Source organism: Leptosomus discolor, chromosome 11 (genome assembly GCF_034619465.1).
Source record: "Leptosomus discolor isolate bLepDis1 chromosome 11, bLepDis1.hap2, whole genome shotgun sequence".
NCBI lineage: Eukaryota > Metazoa > Chordata > Aves > Leptosomiformes > Leptosomidae > Leptosomus > Leptosomus discolor.
In genome coordinates this window covers 15190987-15207333 of record NC_141401.1, presented here as the reverse complement: position 1 = coordinate 15207333, position 16347 = coordinate 15190987, and the positions used below count along the sequence as shown (strand labels likewise).

The 16347-nt window shown below is 57.1% G+C and overlaps 1 protein-coding gene across 1 annotated transcript; it reads left to right on the top strand.

Moving 5' to 3' along the window:
* Positions 1 to 10097: 10097 nt before the first annotated feature.
* Positions 10098 to 11951, top strand: LINGO1 (leucine rich repeat and Ig domain containing 1). Its single transcript, XM_009946177.2, has one exon. It carries the CDS (start codon positions 10110 to 10112, stop codon positions 11949 to 11951), a length of 1842 nt encoding a protein of 613 aa, XP_009944479.1. The 5' UTR covers positions 10098 to 10109.
* The last annotated feature ends 4396 nt before the right edge of the window (positions 11952 to 16347 follow it).

Below are 16347 nucleotides of genomic sequence, written 5' to 3'. Positions count from 1 at the left end.
CTGCGTGTTGCGCTGCTGCTTTGGGCTTGAGCTACGATTTGCTCTGGGAAACATGGAATTGCGCTGCCGTTAGGTGCTGCCATTAAACTGATTTGTGCTCAGCCTGTTTATCTTTTTCAATGGGAAACAATACAGAAGCTGAACCGAAATGGAAACCCTGGCCTTCCATTTCCGATTTAATTTCTATGCGCTGTATTCCCCATGATTACTTTTGTTCTCACGTACAGCCCAGAGTGCAGGCCCTGTATTATTATCGACATCACTGGGGAGAAGGAGCGGAAAGCATCTCTTTCAGCTCAAGCAAAACACAACAAACCACCCCAAAGCAGCCCTCCATCGAGGGCAGCAGGGGAACCGCTCCATCCCCACGGTGGGTCCCTCCCTCTTCTCTGTGCCCACGGGCTCAGCGCAGTCACCTGCTGGAAGACAGAAAAGGCTGAGGAACGGCGTGGCTCCCCGCGGCGCGGCTGAGGCTGCCGGCGTGCGGACGCCCCTTGTTGCAGGCATTAAACCGATGGTGCCTTTCAGCCCTGCTCCAGCTGCGTCGCAGCCGCGGGGCAGCGTTGCCTGCTCTGCACCGAGCCCTCCCCCGGCACGACGGTGCGGGACGGCGCTGTGCCTCCCGGGATACGTTCCCAAAGCGCCTGGGGTGAGCTTGGCTGAGGCACAGCACCCGCAGCCAGCACCAGCTCAGCTAGTGAAATCAGTGCATTGGATTTCAGGAAATTGCCCCCAAAAATCCCAGGGTTTCCAGTGCTTCGTTTTCTCCTCTCAGTCAGCATTTCCCACTTTCCCTTCTTGCTTGGGAGGGTCTGAGATTTGGGTGCAGCGCCAGGACCCTCCCATGTGGGGGGTCCCCTCTGTGCACAGCCCCCCTGCATGCAGAGGGCACGCCTCAGCAGGGCTGGCAGCACCTGGACCCCAAATCCTGGCCAGGCCACATCCCCACTGCAGGGCTTTGGGCTGGGAAGGGCTCGCAAGGTGGTGACCCCTCGTCCCCAGGGCTGGCTGGCACCTCCTGGCCAATCATGCCCACAGCACCCGCTCTGCCTGGCTTCGTGGTACGGCTGACTGCAGGACAGGCGGGCTCAGCCATGGCTCAGCACAGTTTGTTTTTATCTAATCTATTTTATTGTTGAATGAAACAATAACAGCAAATACAGGCCCTGAAGACAAGCCATAAATAATGCAAAAATCAAACAAGCGAGAAAGGGGGAAAGAAAAAAGAATTATACGTGTAAAACCAGCACAGAGAAAGCCAGGCAGGGAAGAGGAATCTTCTCTCCGCGTTTGCCATCACTCATGCTTTCTTTGGCTCCCTTTTTTCTCCACTTCTCTCTTTCTGGAAATTCCTACAGCACTAAATTTGTTATTATGTGAATGAAACCTAATAATAACTGGGAGGGGGAGAGAGAGAGGTCTGGCTTGCGGGAATGAGTTGGGAAAGGAGGTGGATGGAGAGGACTGGGGCTTTCATCTCTCGCAGCGCCTTGAAACACAGCCATGCCCTTGCCCGAGCCTGCACCTGCTCTGCCCTGCATCCCTGCGGGAGACAGGGCAGGGACAGCTCTGCCGATGCCGCCCGGCGCTCGCGGGGCCGTTGGTCATGGCAGCCCGGCACACCTGTGCCCTCGTTGCCCCGTGCAGCTTGTCCCACCGATGGGTATCACAGAGCTGTCTTCGCTGGGCTGGGCTGCCGTCGGCCTCTCCCCAAAAGCTTCCAAGGCTGCTTATTTTAGGCAGCAGTATAAAAATATCAAGACCGGTCCTAAAGGAAGGTAAATCAGCAGGTTTCCCTGGAGTCAGCAAAGCTGCCAGGTTTATGTCCTCTGAAGCCCTCTTGCTGTTATCCCAAAGGTTTCCAGGGGAAGGCGCAATGCTCCGGAGAAGCCCCTGTACTTTTCTAGGTATCCTGCACTGGTTGTAGGGGTATTTAAGGGATGTGCCATGGGGAACAGAAGCGATGCTGTAAGTGCGGCCTAAGCTTAAATTAACATAAGGAACGTAGCACCACAGGCTTGAGATGCACTCACTGGTCCCCACTTGCCTCGGCTGCGCAGTGTTTGGGACCTTGATCCAGGGTTTCCACCTTCCGGCAGTGGCAGGGACACAGTGGGGACACAGCGGCTCAGACTTGTGGCTATTAGAGGGGGCCACATCGCAAAGCTTCAGCCATGTCCCCTTACGGCCCTGTGGAGTGAGGTTGCTTATGGGGCCAGGGTGCCTGGCTGGTTTGGCATTTGCTCCCCTTCTGAGCCAGGCCTGGGTAAAGGAGAGCAAAAGGCACCAAGGGTGCTCCCCCATCTCTGCTTGTGGCCCTGGCTTTCTGCTGCTGGAGCAGGGCTCCAGGGTGCTGCAGAGCCACAGGACATCTTTTGGCAGAGGCTGGTGGCTGGAGGGGCCTGGATGTCCCCAGGCAGGGAGCAGTGGGGAGGGAGCAGCTTGTCTTGGTGCCAGACAGCCGCCCCCGAAGGCCCTTCGTAGTGCCCCCGGGTGTGGTTTGTGCATTGGGATTGCCAGGAGCAGCGGGTCAGCCTGGCAGGGCCTGCCCACCTCGCTGCTGGGATGTTGGCACTGGCCACGTCACAGGGATCGTCCTCGGAGCTGGTGCCTGGGTCTGGGGGAGCAGGTCCCCAGACCGGCCATCGAGGCGAGCCCATACAGAAATGCCATCTGCTCCTGATCTGGGGGAACCGCGCTCTGGCAGCGGGGTGACTTTGCACCAGCCGCTTTGATGCTACGTCAGGTGGTGTCCTGCCCCTGACACGAACACAGGCTTTAGCTCAGGCACCGTCCGGCTGCGCTCCGGCTGATTCAGCAGCACCGCGACAGCGTGCGGAGCTACACGGAGCCGCCCCAGCGCGCCGGGGCTGTGTGGAGCTGGTGGGCAGGACGGCCAAGCTGCCTGGGCTGTCATCCATCCTTCAGCCCAAAAGCTACTGCTGCGGCCCAGGGTAGGGCCCTTTGCAGGGCCCTCGCTGGTGCCAGGGCTGCTCGGAGCACTCCTGGGGAGCTCAGGGGAGCACAGAAGGTGTTTGGGTACCGCTCGAGCCCATTCCAGAAAAAAACAATCCTCCCTCCAGTGCAAGGAGAAAGGGTGGCTGCCAGCCGTGGGACGAGAAGGCAGTTTTGTCCCTGCGTGAGCAGGTGCAGGATGGTGGCTGCATCCAGCAGCTGCCGATGCCCTGCTCTCCCCAAGGGGCCTTTGCAGGCACTGCCTTGGGGACGTCCTCATCCCACGACACCTTGCTGGCTGCCAGCACGTCCAGGCAGAGCGCAGGGGGTGCCTTCACAATGTCATCGTGACCCTGGCGGCTCTCCCAGAAGACACTGATTGGCCAGACCTTTCTTTCACCTCTCCAGTGCAAATGTTTCCATAGCCCTTAGAAGAGCCTGGGGTTTTTCCATCCTCCTTTTTTAGCTACAGACAGGGAGGAAAAGACATCTAGAGACACCCTCATGCTATACTGAAGCCTCCTCTACCCAGCACTCGCTCATCACTCAAGTGCCTGCTGAGCTGGTTGTCTTCGGGTGAGCACCTACAACATCCTGGTGATCCAGCCCATGTCTGCCGAGACAGGAATCCCAAGGAGATTTGGTGAAATAAAGAAAAAAGGAGAAGCCCCATTCAGCTACTGGTGCACGTCCTTCCCAGCATCCCAGCGCAGACCATCCTCCTGCTCTCCAGCTGACCCAGCCCAAAACATCTCCAATGCTGGAGTCCCAAGGCCCTCGGGAGATACTCCCCCAGCAAACACAGCTCTCCTGCTCTTTGTCTCGCAAGCAGAAGAGCAGTCAGCCTCCTCCCAGCTGGCCTGACATGGGAACCGTTGAACCGCCAACCGGCAGCGGCTGCGGCAGCGGTGGGCCAGCCCGTGTCCCGGCCACCTCAGTCGATGAGTAGGGGAGCGTGGCTGGCTCTGAGCCCAAGCTCCACGGTGCGCTGCACCCTTACACTCCTCATTTATCTCTTGCTAGCTCAGGGCTTCACACCACTGGCATCCACAGCTGCCTTTGCAATTACTTATTGATCACTTGTCAGGATGTTTTCTTTGCTGATGGGGCACTGAAGCATGTGCAGCCAAAGAGAGAGAAAAGACGTCAAAAGCCAAGGAGCAAAGGTGTGAGGAGGGCGAGCAGCTCTTGCACAGATGTGATTGCAGCAAGAAACAGCCTCAGCAAAAACTGCTCTGAGCTTCAGCATTCTGCAGAGACGACTGGGATCTCCTTCCCGTTGCCCTGCCTGCTGAGCCTGAAAACCACTCTCCAGGTTGGCTCTGAGCCATCGCCGGTTGTCCCTCCACCGTACATATGTGTCCCTGTGTGGGGTCAAGCAGGTGCAGCCCAGAGCTAAACCAGTGGACACCTGGGCCAAAGGCTTCTGCTTCCAGTGTCCCGGCCCCTCAGCCCGCTTCAGAGCTCTTCTCCTCCTCCCCTGAGCATCCCCCTCCCTTTTTTTCTGCTCTTCTTTGCCCTTTGGCTTGGTGCTTCCCTGACTCAGTGCCCTGTGGTGCTGGGGGCACCACGTTCTCCGTGGAAGACCCCCGTTGCCATGAGGAAACGCCTTTGCAGGGCAGTCCTGCAGGCCGGCTGCTGCGGGTATCTGGTGCCAGCCAGGCGGTGTCCGTGCCGGAAGGGGATTTGCATCTTAAATACTTCTTCGTGCTCTTTTTACAGCCTCGGAGCAACTGCCAGAGCAGATCAGGTTGCCGCACACCTATTCCAGGCTCCCGCCTCAGAGCAGATGAAAGCAGATACTTCAGAAGGCTGAGCAAAAGCTCAGGGCTGGAGAGTCATGCCTTCACGTGGGTGAGCGGGAGCCGGTGACCCCAGGCAGCTTGTGGCAGGTGGGACTGGGGATGGTCTCCTCTCTGGCTAACCTGCCTCGTTGCCTCGCACGACTTGCTTGTGTGTCCCCACCACCCTGAACAAAGCACTGCTGGAGGGGTCCTTCCTCAGCTTCTGCCCGTTTCTCCCCAGCTTCTTGCATCCTCCCGTGCTGCTTCTGGAGGATTTGGGGCCAGGACAGGACACAGGGCAGCCCTTTGCACTGCAGCAGCCTGTTTTCGTGCCCTTCGTTAACCACTCATCCATTAAGGAAGGCCCAGAGGAAATGCGGCGGCACCTTTCCAGCACCCAGGCCCGCGCTGTGCCTCCAGCCACCCCGTCTGCTGCCCACCAGCCCGCCCTGGCAGTGCTCAGGCCTTGCTTTAGGCTCTCCCTCATTTTTTCTTTTTACCCATGTGAAGCAGGGTGGTCCCAGGAGGGGAACTGCCCCCTCCACCCTATGTGCTCTGGCCCCTGCTCCCAGCCGTCCCGGAGCATCCCTGGGCACGGGGGAGGAGGGCAGGTACTACCGATGCCTGTGCTCCGGGGAGTGGATGGGGAAAAGAGGAGGAGGAGGAGGGAGTGGTTCGGGTGGGGAGGAGGGAGAGACAAAGCAAAAGGGCTCACAAATGCATGCTGGACGCATGATGGAAAGAGAAGGAAATGGGCACGAACGTGTTTGGCAAATTAAAGCTTCTCCCTTTGTTTTTGCTGCTTTGCAGATAGCTACAGGAACACTTAGTGCAGAGCCTGGGGTCTGGATAAGCAACTCTTTTAGCAGCAGGAAAGGTTGTTAAATATTTATTTGTAAACCTGGAGTCTTTATCTCTAAAATGTAGTCAAGTTCAATAAAATTTGATTTAGCTGGAGCAGCTTAGAGGAGACGAGAGCAGTGTCTCGGCAGCTTTATGTGAAGCCGACAGGCCAGCGAGTGGGGTGAGCCCATGGCTGACCCACACCCGTACCCGTAGCCACGCTGCAGCCCGGTGCGTGTGCCCAGTGCTGCTGGGAGCAGGCTCCCTCCGGCACACCCCGCGGCACCACAGCAAGGTTGTGGGTGGGGGACGTGCTCCCCCAGCCCTGCTGAGCCCCCAGAGCGCTGCAGGCCCCCCCGGGACATGGCTTGCTTCGTCCTAAATTGCCTGTTGTCGTTTGATGCTCTCAAAAGCATCTGGTTCAAGGGTGAATGTCTCCCACACTGTAATTTATGGCTGCCAGGTGGGGGTTATAGCTGACTCGGGGAATTTTGCTGCTTGCTCACTGTCAGCACGGCAGACGGATCGCTCAGTGCTGAGGAGCACGGGCCTGGCCCAACCGCTGGGCACTGCTATGGGGTGGTGAGCAGGGGACAGCCCAGGGACAGTGGAGGGCACAGCCAGGTGTGCTGCCCACCCCTCGGGGCAGGAGTGCAGCGGCAGCAAACCCAGATGCCAAGCCTGTGCTCCCTCCTGGGTCACCACCTGGGTTTGGTTTCCCCAGGGCCATTCCTCCCGCGCCGGGGCAGCCTGTGCCCGTCATGACGGAGCGAACCCCACACACATCAGTGCTCCAGCCCGGCCCCGGGCTGCATATCCAGGCACCGGCCCAGAATAGCATCTTTCCTCCCAGCGCTGATCCCAGCCGGAGACACTCAGCAGGTCCTGCTGCCTTTAGTGCCAGGGCAGCGCAGCTCCAGCGCACCCATCTGCGCCTCTGGGGCCGAGTCTAGCAGCTTCCCTGGGGGAGGGGCTTGTACTTTGGAGCCCTCGTCCCCAGGCGGCAGGGTGGCAGGGACAGGGGGCAGCGGATGCCATGGCTCTGGGCACAACTTTTGCTTTGGTTTGCACTGGTTTTCTCAGTGCCTAAAGGCAGCGGGTCCAGCAGCTGCTCCTTTCTTATCGATTCTTTTTTTTTAATGTGAGAAACGAGCGCCACGGTCACGCCAGAGGGCTGCAGCTCTCCCTGGGCTGGCCTGGCCTGTGCGTCACAGCCGGGCGGCCTCATCCTGCCTGGCAGCTTGTGCGGGCACCACGGCCAGGCGCCGTGGAGGGGTGCTGGGGCACATTTCATGATCCTCCTCAGGGTGACTGTGGGAGGGCTTCAATTTTTCGGCAAGCCCTCAGTGGTGCTTTGTCTCAGTCACTCTCCAGTTTCCTACGGGCAGTAATTGCTGGGACCAGCCACCGCCGTCCCTCCCCCGGTGACACCAAGCCTTCTCCCCAGCACCACCCAAGCCATCCGAGGCGGCCGCAGCCCCTCACCCAGCCCGCACCCATGGCCCCCGCACAGGGGACTGCAGCACCATGTGGCAGCAGACGTGAGATGGCCAAAAGGACAGGGCTAACTTCAGTGATGTGATGTGCGTCCGGCCACTGCAGGGGGGGGGGGGCAGCTTTACAGTCGGTCACTGTAAAGCTGTGCGTGGGTCGCTGACTTCAGCTCACACAAAAATCACAATTCAAGTCATTTTTAGAAGGGCATCTCTTAATATCCGCCTCACCTTGAGGCACAAATATTCCTCTCTGAAACAGCCAGAGGTAAATGGGAACCAGAAGTGATTTAAAGCTCATCTTAGCCCAGAATTTTTCAGCTTATTCATTGTCTTTCTCCCAAAGCTCTTCTGTGACTCTGGCTATTAAGATTACGGATGTTTTTGTCAGGGATTGTATTTATCATGGATTTAAATTTAGCTGAGAACTAATAACATGTGAGGTGTGTCTAGACTTTAATTCTACGCAGTTGGGCTTGTCTCATCTTTAACACCGTGCAGCTTTTGGTTCGTTCATCCGTCACCTCTTTGCTTATATTTTAGCCATCGATGCTGCACCCCTCCCAGCAGCTCTGGCTGCTGCCCCTCTGCCAAGACTGGTGCGGGGACAACAGCAGAGGGACCAAACGTGTTGCTGGTGCGATCCCCTTCCCGCTGGTGGAAAGGCAGAATTTGGCCCAGGGGAGGCGCGGGCTGACGCAGGAGCTGTGCGTGGGGCCCTGTGGCAGGAGTCGTCTCTCGCCCCCTCCCCACGCCCAGCAGGGACCAGCGCGCGGCCGCACGCGCGGGCAGGGCTGAGGTTTCAGCACAGAACACAGCCAAGGAGGGCCGGCTGCCTGCACTCTAATGAGCTGAAGCCTTTTCAGCCCTGGTATAATTAAGCCCCTTAGACGGCTTTGTTTTGCATGCGGTGTTTCGCTTGCTTGGATGGCTTTCTCAGCACGGCCGTGAGGAGCGGGAATTGGTTTCTGAGAAACGCCGGCCGAGGCAGGCTGCAGCGAGCCGGGCCGCGTTGGCGAGCGGGCCGCCTTGGCGAGCGGGCCGCGGGAGCAGCAGCGCCGCTGGCACCGCGCGGGCAGGAGGAGGGGGCGTCCGCCGGCCGCGTGCTGCCCATGAGGAGGCGACGGCGGCGGCGCGGGGAACCCCCAGCAGCTCGGCCTCGGCCTGGGGAGTGAATCCACGTGCAGCCCTTTGCCTGAGAGCTGCCAGCCGGCGGTGCCCTCCTGGCCCCAGGGTGCCAGCACGTCCCTCCGGCGGGTCCCAGCACCAGCCCCGCCCCAGTGGCATCGCAACGGTAGCAGCAGCCCCACTCGTATTTGTCAGGCTGCCCAGCACCGCCAGCACTAGGGAGGTGATGACATGGGAGATGATGAATTGTAAACGCCCGGCAAACGGCTCTTTGCAGCCTGGCCCAGGCCCAAGCAAACCCACTGGAAAAGTTTCCACTGGGCTGGGACGTGCTGGCTCGGGGCCGGCAGGAGGGAGCTCGGCACCGCTGCCAGGGGAGCTGTGCGGGATCAGCTCCTGGCACCACGCCCCTTCCCTTTGGGGTGCTGTGCTTTGGGTGGTGCCCAGCGAGCAGCCCCACTGCAGAGGTAGCAGGGAAAGGGGACGGAGAAGGACAGCGAACTGGGGGGAAACCGCGGGAGGATTTCTGTGGGGACTCCGGGACCGCACAGCCAGATTGCCTGGTGTGCCAAGGCCTGGTGGTTTCTGTGCTGGTGGACATTTCTGTGGCCAGTCCATCATCTTTCATCCTTGTGTCTTGCAAAGAAATTTTGAATGATTTTTTGGGGAACAAAAGTTATGCTTGGGTCATATATCTGTATGAAATGATGAATATAAACAGATGCAATAGAAATAACGCACCAAACGCATACCAGACCCATAAATAGTGCTGGAGCAGGGAAAGTAACGTACGGGATATATAGCAATGGATACAAACAGAGCCAGTGGAAGTAATGTATGGAGTATATTCAGCGATATCCATAAATAGCATTAGTGGAAGCAATGCAGAATGTGCACATTACAATAGATATGAACGCAGTCCGGAGTGACTGTACATCTAATGTGCAATATTAATGTGACTTGATCCCTCACAACAGCTTGAACAAGGAAATAAATGCAACAGAGGCAGCGCGACAGGGAGCGTTCGCTTCCGCCTGCCGATGGGCCGGGGCGGCTCTGGGCCGGGGCGGCTCTGGGCCGGGGCGGCTCTGGGCCAGGGCACAAGCCAGCCCGTAGCCCTCAAGCGGGTCTCCCAGCCCTCCCCAGGGAAGGCAGCAGGAGGCTGGGCCCTTCCCAGCCGAGACCAGGCGGAGCCCCTTACCCCGCAGCACCCCCGGCCCTCGCGTCAGGCTAGAGCTCACTCCGCCATACACCGACCAACCGGTTGCTGTTGGTCAGAGGGCACTGGGCAGCCCTGCGCCTTGCAGGCAGGCATGGCTGGAGGCAAGGGACTGACCCTGGGGGGGCTCACCGAGACCGGGCTGCTGTGGCGCCTGGGGGAGCACTGAGGAAGGGGGCTGGTTCCCGCAGAGCTGTCACCATTGCTCCCTGCTCAGACACCCCACTCCCAGCTGACCCCAAGCCGGGGTTCCCCCAGGTGCCCGATCCTGTGCTCAGCTCCTCTGCATTTGCAAAGCAGCCTTTATATTCAGGCTCCATCTACAGGGAACGGAATAATTTCAAGAGCTTAAAATAGGATGTAGATAGATGTGTTTAGTATTAAATTATTTTTTTTTAAGAAGCCGAGGAAGCGAGGTCTGTCTGACACAGATTCCTCAAGGCTTTCCACTCAAAGTCTGTGCACGTTCAGTCATCAAGTGGAAAGTTGGGGGGTGGGGAGGAGAGATGGTCTTGTAGCCAAGGGGCTGGATTTCAGCTAGAAAATGACAATCTCTGCTCTGCCTCGGCGGTGCCTTTTGCCTTAGCGTCAGCTCTGCCAGGACGGTCAACGGTGGTCATGCCCGTCCTTCGCTGACATCCACCTTGCTCTTTCTCTCCCCCGTGTCACCTGCAGGTGAGAGATAGGATGGTAGCTGGGGAGGCGAGTATGCGCAGCCCAATCCTGGCCTGCTGGCAGCCGATTCTCCTCCTGATGCTGGGATCCATCCTGTCCGGCTCCGCCACGGGCTGCCCGCCGCGCTGCGAGTGCTCCGCCCAGGAGCGCGCCGTCCTGTGCCACCGGAAGCGGTTCATGGTTGTGCCAGAGGGGATCCCGACCGAGACCAGGCTGCTGGACTTGGGCAAGAACCGCATCAAGACACTCAATCAGGATGAATTTGCCAACTACCCTCACCTGGAGGAGCTGGAGCTAAATGAGAACATTATCAGTGCCATTGAACCTGGGGCTTTCAACAATCTCTTCAACCTCAGGACGCTGGGGCTCAGGAGTAACAGACTCAAGCTGATCCCCTTGGGGGTGTTTACTGGACTCAGCAACCTTACCAAGCTAGACATTAGTGAGAACAAAATTGTGATCCTCCTAGACTACATGTTCCAGGACTTGTACAACCTGAAGTCTTTGGAGGTGGGGGACAACGACCTTGTCTACATCTCCCACCGGGCCTTCAGTGGCCTCAACAGCCTGGAGCAGCTGACCCTGGAGAAATGCAACCTGACCTCCATCCCCACGGAGGCCCTGTCTCACCTTCATGGCTTGATCGTGCTGCGGCTGCGCCATCTGAACATCAACACCATCCGGGATTACTCATTCAAGAGGCTGTACCGGCTCAAGGTCCTCGAGATCTCACACTGGCCCTACCTGGATACTATGACGTCCAACTGCCTCTATGGGTTGAACCTGACCTCCTTGTCCATCACCCACTGCAACCTGACGTCCATCCCGTACGTGTCGGTGAGGCACTTGGTTTACCTCCGGTTCCTGAACCTGTCCTACAACCCCATTGTCACCATCGAGGGCTCCATGCTCCATGACCTGCTCAGGCTGCAGGAGATCCAGCTGGTGGGAGGGCAGCTCACAACGGTCGAGCCCTTCGCCTTCCGTGGCCTCAATTACCTGCGCATCCTGAACGTGTCAGGGAATTTGCTGACCACCCTGGAGGAATCTGCCTTCCACTCGGTGGGCAACCTGGAGACGCTCATCCTTGACAACAACCCCTTAGCCTGCGACTGTCGGCTGCTCTGGGTTTTCCGGCGGCGGTGGAGGTTGAACTTCAACAAGCAGCAGCCCACCTGCTCCACCCCCGAGTTTGTCCAGGGCAAGGAGTTCAAAGACTTCCCCGACGTCCTCCTGCCCAACTACTTCACCTGCCGCCGAGCACGGATACGGGACCGCAAACCTCAGCAGATCTTCGTGGACGAAGGCCACACGGTCCATTTTGTCTGCCGGGCAGATGGGGACCCGCCCCCCACCATCATGTGGCTCTCTCCCCGGAAGCACCTCATCTCTACCAAAACCAACGGGCGGCTCACTGTCTTCCCTGACGGCACGCTGGAGGTGCGCTACGCCCAGATCCAGGACAACGGCACCTACCTATGCATCGCCAGCAACGCGGGTGGCAACGACACCATGCTGGCCCACCTGCACGTGCGCAGCTACTCCCCAGACTGGCCCCACCAGCCCAACAAGACCTTCGCGTTCATCTCCAACCAGCCCAACGAGAGCGATGCCAACAGCACGCGCGCCACCGTGCCTTTCCCCTTTGACATCAAGACTCTCATCATCGCCACCACCATGGGCTTCATTTCCTTCCTGGGCGTCGTGCTCTTCTGTCTGGTGCTCCTCTTCCTGTGGAGCCGGGGGAAAGGCAACACCAAGCACAACATTGAAATCGAGTACGTGCCGCGCAAGTCCGACGCGGGCATCAGCTCTGCCGACGCGCCGCGCAAGTTCAACATGAAAATGATTTAACCAGGCAACAATTTGCAAATAATAACGGTGGGTTTTTTTTAAAAAAAAAGAACAAATGAACAAATAAAAAATAATTAAAAAACAAACATTGCTACAAACATACCGACCTCTCTCCTTCCACCACACCCTCTGCCCCTGTCCAGACCCACTGCACCCGCACTGTCACCACCTCTTTCTCCTCCTCTTCTTTATACCAGGAAAACATTCAGCTGATGTCTTCAGGACTCCTGTGTTTGTAAGGACTTTGTCTGATGGACTCTGGTGTCAGATATAACTCTGAGAGGGAAAAACAACAGAGGGGGGAAAAAAAGAAAGAAAAAAAGAAATAAAATCAATAAAAAGTTACGAACTTTCTTCTGTAACTTTGATTTCAATAATTATGGATTTTTATGAAAACTTGAAATAATAAAAAAACCCTATTTCCTATAGATAGTTGGAATGCAAAATCTTGACTTCTTGATCTGTCCAGTTCTGTATCTCTGGCGAGCGCTCGCTTTCTCGCCGCGGAGGCCTTTTCCAGCCACCTCACTAAGAACAGCCCCAGGCCAGGGCGAGTCTCCCGCTGAAGCCAAAGGTTCGCGCTCCCCAAAGGGCACGTCTGCAGTGTCTTGGGCCCTGCACAGCGCCGAGAGGAGTTTGACTTTCTTGCCCAAGGACCGGCTGTGGTTTTATAGGCAGTTCCCCTGCCCGCCCCCAAAGCCCGGGGGAGCGGGGCCGCAGCGGTGATGTGCTGTACATGGCGGGGCTGCGTTCGCCTGCCCTCTGCGCGGTGAGGAGGACGCGAAGCCCCGTCGCAGGGCAGGCAGCAGCTCGCCGTGCCCGCGGCCCCCGGGCTGAGAGCCAGCGGGACCAGGCGCTGCCCGGGCGGTGCTGGGGGTACCTGGGGATCCTACCGCCTCTGACGTGGGGAGAGGACCTCCTGCCTGCCGTTGCCAGCAGCACGGTAGTGTCTCCTCTCCGATGGGGGACAAGCTGGCTCTGGTGCTCCGGGCAGCTGTCCCTGCGGGCAGGGATGCTGCAGCTCCATTGGGGCCCTTGCTGGCAGCACAAGCAGGCAGTGCCCTGCCCGGCCCTGGGACCCAGCAGCCCCAAGCAGCCCCAGCGCTGCTCCCCACCTGCTTGCAATGACTCACGGTGGGTTTGGGACCTGACCGCTGGCAGCCAGACTCGCGAGCACCCTCAGGCACGTCCAAGGGAATTTAGCTTCCAGGCTTGCAGGAGACTTTGTCTGAAGCAAAATAAAATTACTTCTGTTTATGAACACCCACGTGCACAGCCTGAGCCAGAGAACAGGCACAGGGCTGCAGCAGGCGGCTGTGACGCCCTGCTGCGAGCTCCAGCGTGCCTGTCCCTGTGGTGTAGTCACCAGGCAGTGCCTCCCTTTGCTCAGCCCTCGTACTTGGGATCAGGAGGTCGGGAAGGTTTGTAGTGTCTCAGTGAGGAAAAGGGGAGGAATGGGGGTTAGACAGGTCCCTGGGCAGGGCTGCGCTGACCAGTGCCACACACCCTGAGACCAGAGCTACCTACAGCAGCGAGACATGGCACAGGCTACAGAAAGCATCAGCACAAAAGTGTCGTACAGCAAAGGAACTAAAAGGAGCAAGTCAGGAGGGAGAGTGAGATTAAGAGATAGAAAGTGATGGGGAAAGAGAGGTCTCAAGACAAGCTTTGAAAATAAGGGAAGCATCATCAGACCAGCTCAGCCCTTCCCCAGTCGGGTTGCGCCAACTTCCCAACCCTTGGAAGTCCAGAGCGAGGGCAAAGGCCGCAGCCAGCCTTCCCAGGGGCTGCTCCGTGGGAGAAACAGGGCTGGTACCATGGCTTGGGGACCCCAGTGCAGCCTGGTGGCTTTGGCTGTGCTGGAAGCACAAAACAACCCTGCAAACAGTGGTAATACAGGCACTAAAGGTTTTTTTAAGTGTTGCTGAAGCAGTGGGTGCTTCCCGTCCATCCCGGCTGCACCAGTACCGGTGGCACCGCACTGGCCAGTGGCTTCTGGCCCGCCCAGGCTCGGCAGCTTCTCCGAGGTGAATGAGCCGAGATTTGTGTGCTTGATTTGTAAAGCACTTAAGGAGTCTTCAGGGATCAAAGTCACTACAAGATGATAAAAAATAAGCGACGGGAACCTGGAGCGTCAACAGGGAAAAGAATGCTTTCGCTTTTCTTCCAGCAATGTGCCAATCTAGAAGAACCAACCTGAAACATCTGTGCTCGCGAGGAGGGGGCATTTTTTGCTGGTTTCAGCTTTCTATTCATCTTCAAACAAAACATTTTGTATTTCTTTCTCCACAGCAGGTTTCAGGAGCTTTGATTTGTTAGTTTCTCATCTCTAACCCATCTTTTCTTTATAACTTTAAAACCAAAACATCTTTTTAAAGCCTTTTGCTTTTGTTTTGCTTTTTAAAAGAGCCAAAGCAAAATGCTTCTTTGCAAGCTTCCCCTCCCACCAGTGTTTAGCCAACATTTTCAGGGAGCTAAACACAAAACCACAAGCAGCAGCACACAAACCTAGGCCCGGAGCTGAAGGCAGGCGTGCTCGGCTCCACTGCACCGCAGACCCTGCTCCGGGGACCCCGACCACCGGCTTGGCGCAGCGCTGGCCTGGGCGAGGCGGGGACGCGTCAGGGCTCAGCCCTGGCGAGGAAGATGCCAAGCCAGCCACCTCCAGCAGCACGTTAGGTGCCAGAATCTCCATTTGAGCCTTGCTGCCAGGGCTGACGGTAACTCCGTCAGCGGTTCAGCAGATGGCAGAGAGGTGGAGGGGCATCTCCGGGATCCTGGACAGCTCTTAACACCAGCAATCTGAAAGAGCTTCTTAATTGACTCCAGTTATCCTTTTTTAATGCTGTAATTAAAAGAGCTAATTCAACACACACAGATTAAAAAAAGAAATACTAGTAACCAAGTCCAGTGAGGTATTTGCAGCACACTACAGCGTCCTGGCAATCAAAGGGAGGAATCAAGTCTTTCACTGTTAAAAAGAAGCTGTAAAAAAAGAAAAGGAGAGAAAATTATTTCTTTTCCGTGCACCACCTCAGGCTGTGCTAGCACAGGATTTTTCCCAGCACAGGACCTGCCACCCACACCCACGCACGCCCCCAGACCCACCACCCACCTCTGCTGCTCGAAACCCTCCCAGGGCAGAAAGCCACACTGCCTGCCCTGCATCCGAGCTGTGGCTCTAAGTCCCTCATTAGCAAGTTTGCCCGTGCTCTGTGGCACTGCTGCCTGCCATACAGTTTATTATCCACACTGATTTTTTCATCTTCGATGCTTTGTGAACTGGATAAATTTTTTTTCAGTCACCATGTGATTAAAGCAGATGGATGGAGCAGAAGAAAAGCATCTCAGAGTGGCCAGCATCTCAGCTCAGCAATTTTCATGGCTGGTAAAGATGGGGGGAAAAAAAAAAAAAAAAACACAAAGAATAAGCACTCTCTTTTCCCTTACTGAAATTTACAGTATGTTTCTGTTGCAGTTTAATCAGGGGTGAGAGAGCAGGGGCTGGGTTCCAGCACTGCTCTTTAGGTAACCATGTCAGAGCCAGACAGCACTTTTCACTTGTTTCTTTTGAATAAGAATAAATACAAAGCACTTTATAAAACAGCTTAAAAGAGGTAGGGAAAAACCAGGAAGAGATGTGTTTAGGGCATAGAGGGGAAACATGCCTTACCTCCTCTGCTTCCGAGACTGCGAGCCCCATGGGGATCTCCACGACAGGCACCGTGGGGTGGGACACGGCAGGGAGGAGGACAAGGGGTTATTCAGCACTTCCAACCCGGGCACATCACAGGCCCCAGGCGCTTCTCTCCCCACCAGGCTCCACATTTGCCCCCGCTGCCGTGGGCTGTGGCTGGCAGGTGCCTGGCTCTCCCCTTCTGCTGCCAAGGCAGGAGCGGCATTACGAGCGCGCTGCGGGAAAGGCACTCATACCCGCCGACTCCCCGACCGTCCTCATCAATCCCTGCGCCCGCTCAGCTCCTCTCCCCGGGTCGTCAGAGGCACGTGGAGCAGCGCAGGACGGGTTTGAGAGCGACACCTTTGCCTGGGCAGGGGTGAGGGTGGCCAGGGCAGAGGGGGTCGGGCTGGCCCTTTGCCTCCCTGTGCCCCGCAGCCCCCCGCTCTCTGCCCGCAGACCCTGGTTGCGCTGCCTGGGCTTGCCGCCTTCCCCCATTTCTATCAGGCCTTATCGCACTTAATTTTACTCCTTCTCTCACTAACTGCCCTCCCTCTCTTATCTCTGCTTCAGAGTAAATTTTTTACTCTCTCCCTTTTTTCTTTCTTATCACTCGCTTTCTCCTTTTTTAAAAAAACCCCGACTTTCTGCCTTCTGTGCTTCTCTCTCGCTCTCCTGCCATTTCTCTCCGTCAAGTGCTCTTCTCTCCCCGCCATGTCT